The sequence below is a fragment of the Paramormyrops kingsleyae genome, chromosome 2, assembly GCF_048594095.1.
Source record: "Paramormyrops kingsleyae isolate MSU_618 chromosome 2, PKINGS_0.4, whole genome shotgun sequence".
Classification (NCBI taxonomy): domain Eukaryota; kingdom Metazoa; phylum Chordata; class Actinopteri; order Osteoglossiformes; family Mormyridae; genus Paramormyrops; species Paramormyrops kingsleyae.
In genome coordinates, this window is record NC_132798.1 from 42,605,331 (window position 1) to 42,624,524 (window position 19,194).

The 19,194-nt window shown below is 41.0% G+C and overlaps 1 protein-coding gene across 6 annotated transcripts in view; it reads left to right on the forward strand.

Annotated features, from left to right (window-relative positions):
• Positions 1 to 19,194, forward strand: part of kntc1 (kinetochore associated 1) — a 47,275-nt gene that overhangs the window by 6,333 nt on the left and 21,748 nt on the right. For 5 of the 6 annotated variants that reach the window (XR_002836438.2, XM_072709194.1, XM_072709195.1 and 2 more), the window contains 27 exons: positions 861 to 938; positions 1,065 to 1,099; positions 1,197 to 1,301; positions 1,821 to 1,914; positions 2,226 to 2,278; positions 2,882 to 2,994; positions 3,085 to 3,139; positions 3,910 to 4,008; positions 4,376 to 4,419; positions 4,541 to 4,603; positions 4,686 to 4,761; positions 4,858 to 4,983; positions 5,422 to 5,588; positions 6,957 to 7,068; positions 7,776 to 7,919; positions 8,079 to 8,135; positions 8,399 to 8,470; positions 8,772 to 8,891; positions 9,385 to 9,528; positions 10,601 to 10,696; positions 10,888 to 10,991; positions 11,081 to 11,183; positions 15,097 to 15,231; positions 15,813 to 15,932; positions 16,830 to 16,905; positions 18,272 to 18,339; positions 18,824 to 19,119. Coding sequence is in view for 5 of the 6 variants with exons in the window: in XM_072709194.1 (XP_072565295.1) it covers positions 861 to 938; positions 1,065 to 1,099; positions 1,197 to 1,301; positions 1,821 to 1,914; positions 2,226 to 2,278; positions 2,882 to 2,994; positions 3,085 to 3,139; positions 3,910 to 4,008; positions 4,376 to 4,419; positions 4,541 to 4,603; positions 4,686 to 4,761; positions 4,858 to 4,983; positions 5,422 to 5,588; positions 6,957 to 7,068; positions 7,776 to 7,919; positions 8,079 to 8,135; positions 8,399 to 8,470; positions 8,772 to 8,891; positions 9,385 to 9,528; positions 10,601 to 10,696; positions 10,888 to 10,991; positions 11,081 to 11,183; positions 15,097 to 15,231; positions 15,813 to 15,932; positions 16,830 to 16,905; positions 18,272 to 18,339; positions 18,824 to 19,119 (2,755 nt within the window). In the remaining variant the exon portion in view is untranslated. The remainder of the gene's footprint in view (positions 1 to 860; positions 939 to 1,064; positions 1,100 to 1,196; positions 1,302 to 1,820; positions 1,915 to 2,225; positions 2,279 to 2,881; positions 2,995 to 3,084; positions 3,140 to 3,909; positions 4,009 to 4,375; positions 4,420 to 4,540; positions 4,604 to 4,685; positions 4,762 to 4,857; positions 4,984 to 5,421; positions 5,589 to 6,956; positions 7,069 to 7,775; positions 7,920 to 8,078; positions 8,136 to 8,398; positions 8,471 to 8,771; positions 8,892 to 9,384; positions 9,529 to 10,600; positions 10,697 to 10,887; positions 10,992 to 11,080; positions 11,184 to 15,096; positions 15,232 to 15,812; positions 15,933 to 16,829; positions 16,906 to 18,271; positions 18,340 to 18,823; positions 19,120 to 19,194) is intronic. The other variant, XM_072709198.1, reaches the window with a different exon arrangement.

The window sequence follows — 19,194 nt, forward strand, 5'->3', positions numbered from 1 at the left end:
CTACTTCTCATTTGTGGCTCATTAAATCGGTCACACACACTATACCGTCCAACTTATCTGTGGACGTGTTGCTACAGAGTTTTATACGTAAAGCACCGCATGTAATGTGTTATCAACTGATATTGCTAAAAATGGCAATTAACCGGGCTAGAATTGGATTTCATGATTAGTCGGATTATTATCGGATTTACGGTAGTTAGGGCTAATTGTAAGTGAACGAAGATAAAGACCATTTAAACTGAGGTACCTTAAATCCAACAAGTTGTCCGGCTAAGCAAAAAATCTTGCTTTTTGATAAGGGTCCATGGTATTGCACTTCTGTGGCAGATGGAATGCATCCGACTAGTGTCCAAGATATTCAATAAACATGTTAAGTGCATATATATTCCCTTTTTTCTTGAGCCTGTTTGCTCATGCAAAATGAAATGCGATTAATATAGATTAAAAATAAATTATATTTAATTGTGATTAATCGAAATTAATCAACAGCAACCCTGTGATTAATCTGATTAAAAATTTTAATCGTTTGACAGCACTAATTTGTACACTGAAAAAAATGGAAAGAAAGTTGAGGATATTGAAGAACAAATTTTAAAAACTGTGTTACGTAAAGAAACAAACATATTCAAAACATATTCTGCAGTGTCGCAGAAAATAAGTGGGTCGGATCGCTCATTGATTTACAAACAGGGTTACGAAATACTTGTACAAAGGGTTTTGAGAAAAGCTTACTACTTATCAAATGGTCTTAAGTACGAGATAACAAAGTACTTAAGCTTTCATGAAACACACCCCAGTATCATCAGAATTGAATCATACTGGATGTTGCCTTTTGAATGCTTGCTCCTTTCACTGTGTAGGGTCATACCACTTGTTCCTCATTGTATCGGATGGATTTTTTCATGTCTTCAATCTTGAACTGGAAAACATTGAAAGAGGTATGTTTTTTTTTTATCTGTATCCTTGTCTTCATTTGTGTGTGGAAGTATGTAATGCCTTTTTGTAAATAGTGCCAGTGTGAAGAATCATTTTTTACTCTGCTAAACTTTTCTGTTTAATTACAGCAATTGACACAATGGACTTTGGATTATTAAAAAAGGTATATGCCCTTTTCTTATTCTTAAAGTTGGTGTGAGACTTGGATAAAAGGAGTATGATATGGTAATTTATTACATTTTATTTCTCACTTTTGCCAGTGTCAGTCACTTATAAAGACAGAGTTTTCCAGTACAAAGGAGATCCACAGCAGAGGATGCTTTGCAGCTGTGACCTCTGATGCTGCCAACCAAATCATACTTGGGGTACGGTTAGGACTGAAAATAAGTAATGATGGATATTTTTACTCATAATGGATGGTCGTGAGTCTTAAGGTCAGAATAATTAAAGGACAGCAATGTTCACCCCTTATTCAGATACAGTCGTCGCTTATTTATCGTGGTTAATCCGTTCCAGACTCTACCGCGTTAAATGAATTTCCGCGAAGTAGGATTCTTTATTATTCGGCTGCACCTGCTGTTGTAGGATTTGTGGGGGTGCTCGAATACATAGGCCTACAGTCCATACGTAAAGTAATTTTAATTGTAATACAGAGGTGTATAATTGACTCAGGCAACCGAGCGCACGCTGTATCATTTTCACTGTCTATCAACTTTTTAATGAATAAATGTATTTGAAATACCAAATGCATTGTGAAAAAGAGTAATAAAATTTTACAGTCAATATCCTCAATTTCATTTCCATTTTGACCATTCTTTTTCCACAGTGTACAAACAATTTTTTGCTACTTTGTAACAGATGCTGTTTGTGTTGTCTGAATTCAGGGAGGCGGGGAAAAGGTGCTGTCCCAGTGGAAGATGGATCCTGTTCAGCACACAATGGCTGTCTGCCATGTCATGGACTCCAGTTTAGTTTCAGGTATCCCTGATGACCATTTTAAGGAAAGGTGTAATACATGTGCCTGCAGTCTTATCCAGAGCAATTTTAAAATTGTGATTTTTCTGTTTTTTGATTTAATGTGTGAAAAGCATTTTAAACAGGGCAGTTTAAACCTACCTATTGTAGGTCAAACAATGCTATGAGACTAAGCAGGTATGTTAAGATATGAAGAGAAATGCAGTTCACTGTTGGTGCGTGTGTTATGTCTGAATGAAGCTAGAAATGTTTTGTCATTAGTCATGTTTCAGGCTAGTTTGAAATGCTTGAAACTCCTTGTGTTTGTGTGGCAGGGGTGAGGAAGATTCAGCTCCTGGACAATCTGATGTATGTTCTTGATGAGGAGGTGAGCTTTGCTCCAGCCCTGCAGAATCAGTTATGGTGGTCATTGCCAGTCTTAAGAATCATACTTCATACCATATTTGCTGGCGAAATAAACAAGCCACCTATTACAGGGATGGGCAACTTTTAGTCTTCTGTCACTTCAGTCGGATATTCAGCTCAGCCTTAGTGTTTTAACATTTCTCCCGCTAACTGTTTCCCGCACCTCCTAGTGATTAGGCTGTCCTGTATGCAAGTATTTACTTCAAAATGTTTTTTTATTTTGTTCATTTATTAATCATACATTTAGTACCTGTGCACAGTGACCGTGCCGGGAAAAAAATAGTGGAGAGGGCCATATGCAGCCTTTGGGCCACCAGTTGCCCATCCTTACGCTAGAGGATAAACACTTATGTCTGTGGTTTGAATTGTTTGTACATGTACAAAATTACTATGAAGAAGCAGTGTGTTATCCTATGGTTTTGGGTTTTTCCCATACATTTGAGGGACATCAATAGGCTGTATTTGTTTATTAAAGACAAAATACCTGTCTTCAAATACAGTAACAAGTGTGGAGACATGCTCAGATGTGCTGGTGCTTCTGTCTTTCCATGGACGCTTCATTTAGAATATTCTGAGCATCTGGGATGTGAATTTCCTTGTGATGGTGTGGTGTTGGCCAGAGACCCCCTTTCTTGACTTCCTGGTCACAGCTGAGGGAGAATCATCGTCGTCGTCTATGTATGTACCTTGTCAGCCATTTTTAATGTGCACTTCTGTTTTTCTCGGACTATGTTCAAATATTTATAATGTGCTTTCTCCCATTATTAGGCAAGAAGGCACCAATGTGAAACTCATCACTTTGACCATGCCCAACAGTAATTTGGTAATTACTGGTTATTTCAAAGCATTTAAAAATATTTACAAGCATACTAGCCTCATTTCATAAATGGCCAGTGCAGAAAATGGAGATATTCCTAGTATTTTCATTTTGTGATTATTGATGATTTTGGTTAATAGAGGATCTTCCATACACATTTTACAGATTACATTTAGATTTACAGTGTAGCCAAAAATTATTTGTACACTGAAAAAATGGTCAAAAATGGCAATGAAGATATTGGAACAGGATACTGAAGAACCAACTTGAAAAACTGTCTAAAATGTTTTCTAATGATGTTATTTATTGCCTTCAAACAATTATTTGTATACCTGGCCATTCATAGAGTTGAACGAGTATGTGACAATGGGAGGAGTTGCCAGTCATAATAGAGATCATTTAACACAACACATAACCGCAGATGTTCCAAAGAGGTAATTTGGGCGCCCTTAGTTTCTACAAGTAACCTTGGTGGTCATTCTCCACAGGCATTTGTAGGGTTAGTTGAGATTCCCAACATGGCTGAAACTGTTGAAATACCAAATACATCGAGGAAAAGTAATAAAATTGCACAATTAATATCCTCAATTTCATTTCCATTTTGACCTTTTCTTCCCCACAATGTACAAATAATTTTTGGCTGCACTGTAAGATGTCTGTTTTTGGATAACATTGATACATATATAACTACGCTTGGGTGATTGCTTACTGAATACATTCTTTGTGTGATGTTAAGAAGATTTTTCTGGTTAACCCTGGCATGATGATTGGTTTAGATGAGGAGCCTGTTGGTGTACTCTCTGCCATCAATGGTGGTCCTGTATTCCCTGGAGGTCTCTGGGACTTCAGCCCTAGTCCAAATGGGCATCAGCATGGTAACACCGTCTCGAGCCTCTCACTCTTTAAGTACACAGAGTGTCATGTGCACAACTCATTGTCCTCTTTTTCTAGTACCCATGATTCAGTACAAAATATTAATAATGCTTTGATTCAGTATTACAGTATGTACTGGTCTTCCTGGTATTTGAATGCATATTGAGAAAATCTATTAGCGCATAAGCATTAATGGGAGGAAAGCCTGACAGCACAGGAAACCCACAACCCTGAGGTTTGATGTCTACTGATACGCCCGGCTCTGCTACAGTGTGCCAACCTAGTTTAATTTCAGTCTGATACTGAAGCTGGTATAGAGATTTTCCACTGGTTTTCCTATACAGAAGATGAAGTAACTGTTACTTTCAGGACAAGATTTATTTGCTGGAAGGAATTTCTGAAAACTTAAAAAGGTATGGGTGTGTATATAATAGCAACGTGTTCAAGCATCCAATTATATTTAAATATGATGAAGAAACAGGGTGTGGTTGAGCCTGAACTGGATATTGTGTGTGTTTTTTTTTCTCCCCCCAGTTCTGAGGATACTGTGTCAACAATTGTGGTGAGGTGTTTCACTGAGGCCTTGCCTGAAAACAGGTAAGCCGCTACAGGGAGCAGAGACCCTGCAGCCTTCATGACTGTAATCACATGATGTATAAGCTCTTGTGTGTTTTTCCAGACTGAGCCGTCTTCTTCACAAGCATAAATTTGAAGAGGCAGAGAATTTTGCCATCCAGTTTGGACTTGATGTTGAGGTGGTGTTTTTAAGTTCCGTACTCTTTGTACAGCTGTATTTTGATGTATACGCTGTGTGTGAAACACAACTGCACTTATGTAATCCTTCATGGCAGCTGGTGTATAAAGTAAAGCTGGATTTTGTGCTGGAGAAGTTGGCATCTGCTTCTGTCGGGGGCTATGGGCAGGAAGTGTGGTCAGAGCTAGTGGAGGAGGCCAAGACCAACCTGAGGAAGATCATGGTAAGGAGCTGGGCCATTCTGATGTTGGCCTGTAAAGATCTGATGCTCATATATTCCCCAAAGTTAAGCTTGTTGGTGATGATTATGGTACTGATGGGGTGCTAATTTCTTGGTTCTGTTGTCCTCAACACTGAATGAGGGAGGGTTCGGCTAGGGGATATGTGCCAGCATCCAGAACATCATGGGTTCAGATCGTCTAGTTGGCACAATCGTATCACTGTTAGGCCCTTAACCCCATGGACCATATAGTCTAAACCTAACCGTGCTGTCAGCTGTATGTACATGCCTGTCTGTTTCTCTTACAAAAAGCAAGATGGGATATGTAAAAACTGCCTTCCCTGATTAAAATCTATTTTATGATGATTCTGTTGACATTATGAACACTTTCGGTTCTGACGAGCGATGATTCTGCTAATGTGGCTGCCGTCATCTTATCAGGACGAGCAGTTTGTTGTTCAGTACTGCATGAAAGCCCCATGGCCCACCTTCAGCACGGCGGAGGAGATGCTGAACCACGCTGCCTCCCGCTACCCCTCCTCCCTGATCCAGGAGGCCCTCTTCAAGCTCGCCACCTACTGCGGCCTCAACGGGCCAGACAACTTCAAGTCCGTTCCCTTCTGTGAAACACCCTGGTTCAAAGCCTGACTTAGATTATATCGTGTGCCATGATACAGTGATGTGTTTATTCATTTCACATTGCAGGACAGTGGCAATAATGAGAGAGAATTTTGTCTATTTCCAGTTGTAATTTTTAATCATATTTCCTTATTTTGTTGGCAGTTTGATCACAGAGTTGGTGCTCGCAAAGTCTTGGGACACTTCCTTAATTCTGTAAAAATGATTCGAATTTATTAGTTTCATAAGTCCATTGACAAGTAATCTTTAACATATCTGCACGTCCCGCATAGACATGTTCTTTTAAGTGTCTTTTTTTTTCCTGACTGACTCCTGACTGTTCTTTTTTGGATGTATTGCTATTAATTGCAATTGCAATACTGAATACAAATGTTAGGTGTGTTGTTATTGCAATCGTGTCACTGATTTTAAAAACACCCAGTGAAACTTCTTGTCAGTGAACTCTTTAAATCAGATCAGCTTTTTTAGAAATATAATTTGGGTTCCCATTTATTATTACTTGAATGTTTTACAAAAAAGTACTGGTTTCTAATGTCATATATATAGTACTGTGGAAAAGTCTTAGGCAGGCAAAGAAAATGATGTTTAGATTATCCTCGTATTGGTGTATGATATTATTCCTGTCAAAGTGTGTCAGTGTAGCCACTTCAGAACCTCTGCTAAAATCAACTCAGTATTTGTAGCAACCATCCAGTGCAGCCATGTATTTTTTGGCCACTAGCACACCTCATACAGCAAGTTAATCTGTCACTGACTTTTTAAACCAATTTATTTAATTATTTAATTGAGCTGTTGGTGAAATTTAACAAAATCATGGAACAGCTGAGGTGCCCCTGAGGAGAGGTTTGGGAACTGAAGCGGTGTTCATCTAGCCATCCGACTAGATATCAGGAACTTTTTAGAAAACAGAAGAAATTACTACTAGTTTTTATTGTGTTACTCTTAATTTGCACATGTTCTAATGTTAAATTGTGTTTTTTGTTTTAAGCCAAAGTACCCTTGCTACCCAGATAAACAGCTTTAAACATTTCTTTGGACTGCCTAAGACTTTTGCACAGTACTGTATATTTTGAAAACACATATTGATTTTATAACATCCTTAAATTTGCAGTGGTTTTACTGAATTAATCAAGTTTCTCAAGACTTTGTGAGCACTTTTATATAATTTTTAAGGTATATGTACAAAATCCCAGTTACGTATTTAAATTTAACTGCCTATGAAATTGTACTTTTCCAATTTTATTTCTTAAATAATGTAAATGAATGTCAGCCATTTGCATAGATTTTACTGTACTCTTGGTGCATGCATTCACATCTGTGTTTCCCGCACCATGTAGTGGCATCGCTTGGATCGAGTTCCTGAACAGTGATGATCACATGACAGACGTTCTGTGGCACTTGAGGGAGGGGGACCTGAGGGGGGCCCAGCACCTGTGGCTCCGACATGAGGTACCCATCATACCCAGCTGATCTTGTGAGGAATTGTCTCTGATTATTATGGAGGTGTGTGTGTGTGCATATATTAAGAATTTAGTGATTAATTGTCATTGTTGACACACCACAGCACACAGTGCACAACAATGAAATGTGTTCTCTGCATTTAACCCGTATATGACAATGTGACATAGCAGGGGCAGCTAATTTAGCGCCCGGGGAGCAGTGCTTGGGGGGCGGTACTTTGCTCAGGGTACCTCAGTGGTGCCTTGCTGGTTGGGGAATCAAAACTGCAATCTTTTAATTATGTGCATGTCTCTAACCATTAAACCACCACTGCCAACAAATATATTACCACAGTCTTCCTTCCCTTAGGTTTTAACATGGTCTTCCTCTAATCTCACTATTGAGTTGTTCAGCCAGGTTTGAAATTTTATCCCAGTTTCTGGATGGTTTGACTGGATGAGAGGGTCCACATGATGACTGCCACATAGCCTGGGGTCGCGAAGGTTTAAATGCAAACTTAAAGCTGTCATATTATAAAGGGAGCTCGGCTAACTAGTGGCATAGTGGTTAAGGAAAATGAGACTATGGTTCAGGTCAGATTCAACTTTTCCCATTATTTTGTTTGATAGCTGACCTCCTGAAGTGCAGTGTCACCTTCAAGTTATCACTGACATCTGGTTTCACACAGTGACACTTTATTTTTTTATTTAATGCAGCCAGAGTTTGCAGGGAAGTTTGATGAGTGTGTCCTGGACTCTCTGCTCTCGTCCATACCTGAGAACATCCCCTCCCGGGACCTCTGCCCATGGTTTAGAAGTGTCATTGTTCCCTTCGTGAGAAGAACTCTGCCCAGAGGACAGGTGCTGCCGTGCATCTAGAATGATCTTTTTAGAAAATGATCATAAACAAGCAAAATGTATAGTTAAAGCTTGCTAGATGAGGCCTAGTGCTGTCATTTATAGAATGTTCAGATACCTCAGTTCCTACCTAATGTTGAGCCTTTGCTTGGGGGTTTGCAGAAGAATCTTGCCAGATGGTTGGAGCAGAGAGCAAGGAATTTAGAGCTGATGGAAAAGGTGGGAATTAAGCAACTCTTTGACCCCAGAACATTTTTAGATTTTTCTGCTATTTTGTTCATTTCTTGTGCATTTTGATCTTTCACATTTATTCACACACGTCTTTGGCACTATTCCTGTAGAATCTTTCACATAAATTTGCAAGCTCTAGACTGATTTGATGTAGCTTGGGGAAACTGCATTAAGTAATTACACAGAATGTAACATACCTGGCCTCATCAGCCTTGCATTAACCTCCATCTTGCTGTTCTTCCCCTCTTCAGAATGACTGGCCCCAGAATGGACTGGAGATGTCCCAGCTGGGCCTCTCCTCCTCTTGGCTCTGGGTACCACTGGTAAGCTGTCCTTCTATCCCAATCCTACTTTGGGTTACTGAGGGTTCTCTCAGCACCTCTGCTGCTGTCCATTTCCCTATTTAGCAATCTTATATGTTCTCTTCAACGGGCTGACATCATGGCCTAGGTGGTTTCTAGCCTTGTGGTTTCTGGAAAAAGCTTCAAGCTTACTGCCAAACCTGGACAAGTGGGAATGTTTTTTATATATTTGTACGAATTGGCAAAAAATTCAAACTAAAATGGCTGCGTTAAATTGCCTGCATAGAATATTTTAAATGTAATTTTTTTCTGTTTTGGACAGGAGGATGACTGTGGTCTGGAGGAAGTGGAGCACCTGAAGTCTCTGGTGTCCAGCCTCCGCCAGCTGCTGGACCTCTTCAGGAAGTACAACTGCAGGCTGCCTCTGTCTGACTTCGAGAAGGTTCCTGACTCAAAGCCAGTTTTAATCCCTTTCCCCCCTTGTCTTGTATGGGGAGTGTGTAGGGTGCCTAAGGGTCCTCATGTAATCACCAATGTTACTTGGCGGTTGCGAGTTCATGTCCTAGGAATAGGGCTCCTACCGTGCCATTCTGCAGTAAAATAACCCTCTATCATGGGGCAGCGAATGGCTCAGTGGGCTAAGCCTGTGTGCCTGTGATCAGAAGATCGCAAGGTCGAACCCAGCTTATCTTCAACCAAGGCTCTTAACCCCCAGCTCCCTTGGCGCCGCAACAACGGGCAAGTTGGGAGAAGTGTAAAGAGAATTTCCACACGGGGATCAATAAAGTATCAATTAATAGCTTTGCAAAAAAGGCTCTGCCAAACGCCTAAATAGTGTAAATAGTGTAGATCTTGTAAAAATGATGGCTAGATGGGTAGTGATAATAATAAAAGTTGCTGAATATTAGTAATTAACCATGATGACCCTGTGCCAGGGCAACACGAGGAGCATTGCTTTCCTGATGCTGGACAAAGTCCTGGCCCCGGAGCTGATCCCAGCCATAATAGAGAGCAGCGTTGGGCCCTATGCCCAGGAGCACCACACCTGCTTGGATGAGCTCCTGTTGCACTACATCCAGGTTTGTGTGTTTTATTGTGTGTTACTGTGCCCTAGTTAGGGTTGTATGGAATCAGATTTGTGCCAATATTATCAAGCAAAACTTTTTTGACATTAAGCAAAAACAAGGCTTCGTGACAAAAAAAAAAAAAACTGAAGTAAAAGAAATGTCATCTCAAAAGTAAAATTTATAACTTGCAAACATGATTGGTCTTTTGATAATGTTTATTAAACATTGTTAATTAAAAATGTCCGTGGCATTGACCTGTCAGTCAAAAACTTATTAGCCAATGGGGACGCGTCCCTGAGAAAACCCGCCCACGCGAGAAGCTTGTGTCAGAATTGTAAGCAAAAAGTCAGGGAGCGCAAGCGAGAAAGCTGGCAGCGTAAACAAAGGACATGACATTTCTTTTGCTTCATATAGTTTTTTTTCTTCTCGAAGCCTTGTTTTTGCTTGATGTCAAAAAAGTTTTGCTTGATGATATTGGCACAAATCTGATTCCATAGGGTTGGGTATTAAGAACCGGTTTCAAATTGCAAGAACCGGAAATTTGGTAAGATAATTGTTCCACTTATTGAGTTCTACACGGGCATTTTCAGTCAGTTACTTAAGGGTTAATGCACCACAACTTCACTGTATATGAAGCTCCTAATATGGATTTGCCACCAAAAAAGGTACTATTCCTAAAACTGGCTGCTTTGCCCATGCACTTGATCTTGGGGCACAAAATGTCTACTCAGTGACATCCAAGATTCAGAGTGTGGTTAACATTATTTCATCTTGAAACACCCTGTTCTTGTTTTAACAAAATCTAAAAATTACATAACTGCTTCAAGTAACCTATCGTGAAAAGTAACCTGTTGTGAAAGTTGAAGACAATAGAGACGGTTTTTATTAAACATTTTTGCTATTTGTTTTCCCCACCACATTACAATTGGCACCAAAAATCAACTATAATTGGATTTTTAAAAAATTTTTTTTTTACAAGAATCAAATTTGGAATCTGTAAAATGTAAAGGACACCCAGCGGTGGCCGAGGCGGAGGCGTGTCTCCTCTGGATTGGGGTCTCACTGTGTGTGAAACGCTTTGCAGGACATGCTGGAACGCTGTAGCTCACACGCCACATCGCTGTTCACGGAGTGGGAGGCCAAAGCCATGGCTGTGTTGAGCTGCATGAAGGACTCTGACGTGAGTCTCCCTGTCTGTTCCACTTGATATGTATATGATTAACGCCTCTTTTCATGCTGTTGTGACTGTTCAAACATCAGTGGTAATGAATTCATGTAGAATGTGTGCTGTTGACTGGATCCTCCTGGCCGCGCTCTGTCTCTCCATGCTGCTGGTGACAGATGGCATGTTTCTGCCATGTTGTGGTCTAGCTGGTGGTGGACGCCGTCCTGGAAGTCATGTACAAAGCTGTCGTGCCCTGGAGTGAGGAGGTGGAGTTGCTTGTCCAGCAGCACCTGGGAAAGGAGCATCCTAAGTAAGGTTAAACCCCCCCGGGATTTCTGAGGCTGCTGAGGGTGGGGGCATTGCTCAGTTGTTGATGTGCTTGTGTCATGACCATCCTAGGCAGGAGCTTCTGAAGGAGACCTATCAGCTAATGGAGATGAAGAAGCTGCTCAGGGGCTACGGCATCCGCAACTTCAATCCATCCAGCAACTGTCAAGTCATGGTCAGTGGAAGCTTACCTTTAACCTTTGACACCTCTTCATAACGATTAATCGTGCAGTCACCCCCTTGTGGTGGAAAGGTATAAGGAGAAGTGCAGGCTCATTTTTAAGGTTTTAGTTTTTGTTTTTATTATTTTATGTGTCTGAAATGTATTCTGTGCCTTTGCTTTGTTTGACCTCTTTACCTGTTGTGGTTTCCAATACCCCCCCCCCCCCCACCTACACACACACCACACAAGCACACATGGACCCAGCACTACGAAGCCCAAAAGAAAAATGTTCAGTGGTTCCTCAGTTCTCGAACTTACCGTATTTTCCGCACTATAACGCGCACTGCATTATAAGGCGCACCGTCAATCAGTGGTCTATTTTCAAACTTTTTCCACATACAAGGCGCACCGGACTTTAAGGCGCTTTAAGCAAAACAAAACAGTCAGATAAGCCAGTCAACCAAAATTTATTTTACATCTCGTGTTCACAATGACTGTCAACATTGTTCAAACGTTTATGAGCGTCTTCACTACTCTTTAACACGTAAAAAAACAAGTGTCTTATATCACTAAATCAAAAGTCAGCGTATTCATAATAACTCTTGAAATTGTTAATTTATAACACGTGAAGCACTACACAATACACTCACTTTTCAATACTAAAACATTAAAATCGCTTCGAGTTCAGTATGCACAACAGAAATTAATCCACGTTTAAAGCGCACTGGATTATAAGGTGCACTGTCATTTTTTAAGAAAATCAAAGGCTTTTTGGTGCGCCTTATAGTGCGGAAAATACGGTAATCCGTTCCGGACTCCGGATCGAATCCTAAAAAGTTCGAGTTCTGATCGAATTTTTCCCATAAGAAATAATGGAAAACCAATTAATTGATTCCCGGCCCCCCAAAATTACACTTAAAAATATGTTTTTCTTTTTTAGCATTTAAACACAAAATGAACCGGATAAAACAAGAAAAGCATTTTTTCCTAATGGCTTCCAAAACGATAAAGATTTTATCCCAACATTACCCCTGTCCTGCCCCGATCGTCCGCTCCTTCTGTGTGCCACGCCCCCTCGTTAACCTCGTGTGGGATCCCCATGTGATCAGCTGTTTCTGGTTGTTGTCATTAGTCCTCTGTATTAAGTCCGCGTTTCAGTTTGTTTCCCCAGTCCGGTCATTGGGTTCGACTTGGTTACAGCTGGCTTAAAGCAACGCATTCTGATCCTGACACAATGCATTACGGTTAGATGCATTGCGACCTACCACTCAGCTGCACAAACTGGAACTGCCTCCGTGACAACACACCTTTGCCCTTATTGGCTGAAGAGTTTAGTTACACGCATGACGTTTGTAGCGCAGGCAGTTCCAATGCGTAATCTGCTATTTCTCCCGAATATCACGTAAAGCAGTGAGAACTGGTTTTCAGTTAATTTACCTGGTAAAATAAAGTTTTTAAATAAATGACATAAATGCTCTAATAGTACACGTAAGTTAGTGGTTTATTTATTGTTAGTTACTGTAATGTTGCACTGCTTTATTTGGTTAATGTGAAGAAGGCATTCAAGTAAGAATTGCGTTGTAGTATGACTCATTTCCTGGTGCATACAATTTATATTAGGTCACCGTTCACGGTTCGACTTCTGATATTCAGATGGAGTTCTAGGTCAAAGTGCTTTGTTCGACTTTCAAGAAATTCGAGTTCTAGTGAGTTCGAGAACCGAGGTACCACTGTATAATGTATATGCCTATGAATAATCTTTTAAACAGCTGGTGTTAAGACCAATTCATGCTTCACTTTCCTGTCCGCGCACAGGGTAACTGATGTAAATTTCATCATCAGGGGTATAGGCCGAATGGTGCGCATGTTGCCCAGATTTCTGCATCCAGCAGACATTATGCACTTTAGGGCATGTTGACTGTGCATGTGCAAGGAAATTGACTAGGTGTTTTTGCTTTTGGTGGCAGAACTGACTTTCACAGAGTAGGGATTTGTATTAGGGCTGCCACTAACGACTATTTTTCTATGGATTAATCTGTCAACTATTTTGCCAATTGGTCGATTAATCTAAATGATTGATTTTCCTCCAGAAAATCAAATAGACCATTTAAGAATTTTATTTTGACAACAACAAACTGTATGTTATTGCAGGGCTTTAGTTAATGGACATTATTTTCACCCACAATTTGATGAGCAGATTTACAGAGCCCCTTAGGTGTCATAATGGAAAAAATATTATCTCATAGTCATTTGTGGTCTGAAGTTAGTAATTGCCCAACTTTAGAGCACGAATTACTAAGCTCCATGCAAATTATTTCAACTTATATACTCTAAATATACTATGCCTAATATTAATGAGATCACCCAAAAGTTAATCTGTGTAAATCTGGTGTATCCTTATGCCTATTAAACTCTGTTAGCAGAGCACCCTATGTTACTGTCTTGGTAAAACATGGGGGACAGCTTAGCAATCGCAACGTCTTTTGGAAGAGGAAATATCATGGATAAATAAGGTTAAAAAAAAAATAAAAATATGTTGGTGCTGTGGTGGTACTTTTTGCTGATTAAAGTCAGTTCCCAAATTATTTTTTTTATTTAGTGTCGATTTTCGTTTCAGTTTTAGTTTACAATAATAACACTGGTCCCAAACATGGGCATTGTTAGATCCGATCCCTTGGGACCATAGCCCCGAGTATTTTAAGCCTAGCCCTGAGTATTTTAGCCCTGAGTATTTTAGCCCTGAGTATTTTAGCCCCGATGCCAGTCTTCCTTCAACAAAAAAGTCAAGCCCCAGGTAAACTTGACTTAGCCCCTAAACTTTTCAATAGCTAGAAACTTCCCTGGTCCCAACAAGCCCAATGCGCCTGAACACACATTGGTACCATCAGTCCACGTAGAATGAGCAAAAATCTGGGCTTAAACATTTATTCAATGGTGATTCTAAGGTAGCAGGCAGACACTCATTATTAAAGCCATAAAGTTATATTTAGCAGCTACATTGATAACAGATATTAAAAAGCTCTCCGTAATAATGGTTATTTTATAAAGACGAATATACAGCACTTTTTTTTATTGTGGTGATCTAGAATAACTTCTGTACGTTTTCTCTTCAGGCGCTCCTGCACAGCACTGGTGCCTGTGTAGTATTGCCATCAAACTTTGTGTAAAACCACCTTTTTGTTTTGTGATTATTTGAACTACTCCCATAATTATGTAGTGATATTAAAGGAAAACATGAATTGAAACATTTTAGAAATCATAATGGTGATTTCATTGAAATAATTATTTTAAAAATGATGCGTCAGTTTAAAATATTGTTGTTGATGCATTTTCAACTGTCAGCTAATTGCAGTAGCCCTAGTTTGTATCATGAAGCCAGATTTGCCGCTTAGCGAGATTTACTGCTTAGTGTAATGTGTTGTCATGGTAACTCATGCTGCCATTATGACTGAACTGATCTATTCATACACTGATGCTTTTGCATGCGGTAGTTTGAGAGCCACTGGTCTACAGTATGTACAAAATATAAAAAATGCAGACTTCAGTGATTCTGTTAGAAGTTTACAAGGAGTTAAAGTAATAGCCATGGTTAAAATAAACTGTTGGAAACGAAGGCTACTGGACTGATGTGAAAGCCACATCACAAAAATGTATCTCTGCTATGTCCAACTGCAACGCTAAAATAGTTCTCAGAATCATACGGGTGTGAAAGCATTTATAAAAGTTTTTGGGAGCGGAAAACTCCCGGATAGTGTGGCCCAAAGGTGATCATTTTGAAAACACAATTGTCTAAATTTGTTAAATGTGAAATGTCTGTTTCTCATTCTGTATTTGAATTTCACTCAAGAATAAATGCAGCCAATGGGAGCAACATTTTTATTTATTTTTTTATGAATGCCATGCTACACTGAGCTTCCTCCCACAGATGCTGCTAAGGCGTATCCTGAAGCAGGACTTGCCCTCATCGCTGGAAGATGCCCTCAAGGTGGCGCAAGTGTATAAGCTGTCAAACTCCCAGATCTACTTCCTGTATATCATCCAGCTGATAGGTCAGGCCAAGGTAAGTAAGCCTGCAGTGGAGAGCTTTCCTGCCAGACAGGGCTGTAACACCAATGAAGTAGCAGCTGCCTGGATCTGAGACTCTGGCATTTTCATTGCTACTGGGTCATGTTGTCCCCACATTTGCACCCTCGCTCTTTTTCCTCAGTTTAAAAACCTGCAGTTACATGGTGATCTTGGAATGAGGCTGTAGTGGACTGTCCAGGGTGTCCCTCACCTTGCTGCCTGTGCCTCTTGGGATGGGGTTCAGTCTCCTTTATCTAACCCTGTACTGGGTAAATGCTCACAAAGATTTTTATATTTATTTAATTAGCAGATGATCTTATCCAAAGCAATGTACAATTGTGGAAGCAATGTCAGCTGATCCATGGAGCAATGTGAGTTAAGGGCCCAAATATCAACAAATGACCTTCCAGTCACAGGCACAGAGTCCTAAACCACACAGTCTCTCACTGGCTCACTGGACTGAAAGATGAATAGTGCTGTTCTTTTTTTTTCTTCCATTGCTTTTGAATTTGATCACATTGAAATATACGATACATTTCCCATCTTTGGTAAATATCGATCTTGAAATTGCTACAGCGGGAGGCTTGTGTGCTGGTTCTGAAAGGACTGCCCCCTATGGAGGCCGAGTGCGTCATCGAGAGGCTCACCACCTGGGCACGGCTGGAGCTGCAGGACAAGGAGTTTGTGTCTGAGGAGGTGGGTGCTCGCTTTGTCCGCATGGTGGCCTGGCTTTGAATTTCAATGTGATAGTCACATGCAGGGTGAAATGGCATCGACTGCAGCTGTATTTTCTGTATACAGCCACTTTCTTCCTGCCTAAGGTGGCTCGGTGGTTTTGTGGTTAGCTCTGTTTCTTCAGACCTCTGTGGTCAGAGGTTCAAATCTGCCTTCCACTCTGTTTATGACATCTGCATTTTCTCCCCGCTATGTGCAGATGTCTTATACAACTCCATGTTGTTCTTGCAGTCCAAAGATATGCAGTTAAGCATATGAGTGTCTACATCGAACTCTATGTGTATGTAGCACATAATGGGGACTAAGTGTCCTCACAATATGAAAAAAACCCTGAAATTTTGACATTGTCGGAACCATTTTTCCGGTCCCCAGAAGAAGAAACTCAATTTTATAAAAATCTGTGACAATCAAAAAACAGATTTGTATTTTGCTTGGTTATTTATGGTTAAGATTAGGGCTGGGTGGGGGTTAAGGTTGTCATTGTTGGGATTAGGGTTTTTCCCATAGAAATGAATGGGCTGTCTGCACAAAACAAACGTGTGTGTGTGTGTGTGTGTGTGTGTGTGTGTGTGTGTGTGTGTGTGTGTGTGTGTGTGTGTGTGTGTGTGTGTGTGTGTGTGTGTGTGTGTGTGTGTGTGTGTGTGTGTGTGTGTGTGTGTGTGTGTGTGTGTGTGTGTGTGTGTGTGTGTGTGTGTGTGTGTCCTATGAACCTGCAAAAGCCTTTCATCCTATCCAGGCTGTAACCCTGTCCTATCCCTTTTACTCTCAGGTTCTGTGCTACCCTGTATCAAAGACACTGCCTGGCTATTGGGGGGATTTCCTGAGTAGGTTCATAACCTTGTTCCTTGTGTTTTCCAGCAGCACCAGAAACACCACATAAATGTGGCCCAGGTCATGGTGGAGACACTGAAGTTCTTACGGCAGATTCAGCAAGGTGGGCGTCGCTCCTGTCTGGTTCTGTGCCCAGACACACGAAGTGGGACTGGCATGTTAGTGACAGCAGGATGGTCCTTAGTTATACAGTAGTTATCAAAATTAGAGAATGAGTGACATTTTTGTAAATTACAAAGTCTTTTAACATGAATAGAAAAGATGTTTCACTGAACTTGCACATCACTACATTAAAGGTTTAAACAATGAATTCAAAGGAGGTGAGAATTGGAGAATCAAAATTAGAGAACAATTTATACTTGACAGTTTTTTTGTTCTAATCTGAAATATCTGGCAACCCCAATCTATTTGGAAACATTGATAGGCATTTTGCTAGATGGTGGACCTCTCCAAGGTGACCAAAACCCAGTGACGTCAGGTTGTTCAGGTGAAGGCTGACACAATGATTCTCTTAATTATTGGTAGGGAAGTTAGCTCTCCAAAGACCTTAATTTGTTGAATATTGAAGCTGTCCAAAGAATCCAAGTCATTCAAGTCCCCAAAAAAGCTTGGTCACCCACGTCAGAGGAACGTGTGAGTGAACAGGACGATAGGGAGACTCTCGGAGGGAATTGGTTCATTGGTTTATTTCTGTGATGAAAGCAAGTTTAATTTAGTTTGTTCAGATAGGAAACATTATGTGTGGCATCAAATTGGTTAAAGATTCCACTAAAAGTGTGTGAAGAAGTCTGTAGGGTTCAGAGGGGTAAGCGTTATGCTGTGGGGTACATTTTCTGCGGCCGGAGTCAGACGACCTGCGGCTACATGGTAAGGTAATGAGCATCAGAACCTCCTTCAGCAACATGAGGTTCCTTCCCTACAAGCATCACCCAGTCAGCCAGTCATTTTTATGTAAAACAATGCTCCTTACCACACTGCAAAATGGGTGAAGCATTTCCACAAAGCTGAGAAATCATGGTGATGAAATGACCAGCCCAGAGTCCTGATCTGAACCCTATCAAGAATCTCTGGAAGGTAATTGGCACCAAAATTGTGGAAGGAACTGGAAGATGACTGAAACCAGATCAAATCAGAGCAGTGTAAGTGGGTATGTCTTGTGGGTACCGATGTGCCAATCGTTGAAAGCAAGGACCTCTGTGCATCCTATTAATTACTGTAAGTTTTAACCATCAAAAGCTAACCAAATTAATTTTTAGGCTTCTGCAATAAAATTGTAACCGTACTCTAATTTTGATTGCAGATTGTGGGATAGTTTTCACTGATGAAATGTGTTTAAAATACATCTATTCATGTTAGAATAAGTTTGAAATTGGATAAGCAGCAGTATTGTAAGTTACAATAATGTCACCCTTTCTGATTGCAGCTGTACATTTCCATGTTTTTAACAGACCTTTTTTTCTGTCTTAAAGGCGATGCCTTTAAAAGACTGGTGTGTGAGAATGACCTGAAGATGTTTGAGGCCATTGCCAACCTGCAGGTATGCTGATGAATCCGCGAGTCCCGGGGGAGCCTGCAGAGACGCTCTCACTCTGCATCACCCTCCCTTTAATGTGCATAGTCACCCATCTGGAAACACACTCCCTGTTTTGGTGATATTTAAAACCTGAAGATGACCTGATGCTGTTTCTTTCATGGTTGTGCTTTCTTTACTGTGATCTCTGTTCCTCATGGGGCTGTGTGTCTCCTTATTACTCACTCAGTCCCTCAAGTCAGCTGACCTGCCAGTGCCATGAATACGTCCGTCCAATACAGCAGTTAAATGCTGCATTGCTTAAAAGTATTAATGATGATTAGGGGAGGTTTGACTGTTATGGTCAGGATCTGGTGCGTGTGTTCTCCATTTGTTTGGGTGGAATTTAGGAAAGACCAGCCCACACAGCCCCTTAGGGACTTAGTTTAGGACCTCTGTGATGGTGGCTAAAGAGATGCCTGTGTGGAGCTGTTGACCTTACTACCCGCAGGAGGATTTTGACATCTTCCTGTCGCCGGAGGACTACGCAGACAAAGCCCTGCGCTTGCAGTTTCAGGAGCAGCACATCACAGCCTATGAGAACACCCACGCCCATGGGCGGTACCCAAAGGGAACCACGCCAGTGGTGGCCAACGATCCCGACGGCAAGACCAGGAACCTCTCCACAGAGGCTGGGCTGCGCCGGCTGGCCAGGCAGCTGCAGCGCTCGGAGCCGGAGCTGTGGGCCGACCTCGCACTGAGAGCTTTGGGGGTGGGAAAGGTGGACAAGGCCCTGAAGATCTGCGGGTAACATGTAGCTGATGCAATTTACAATAGGTCTTATTGAGATGGTGTTTGGTTTGTTGGTTAGTCGCAGCCATA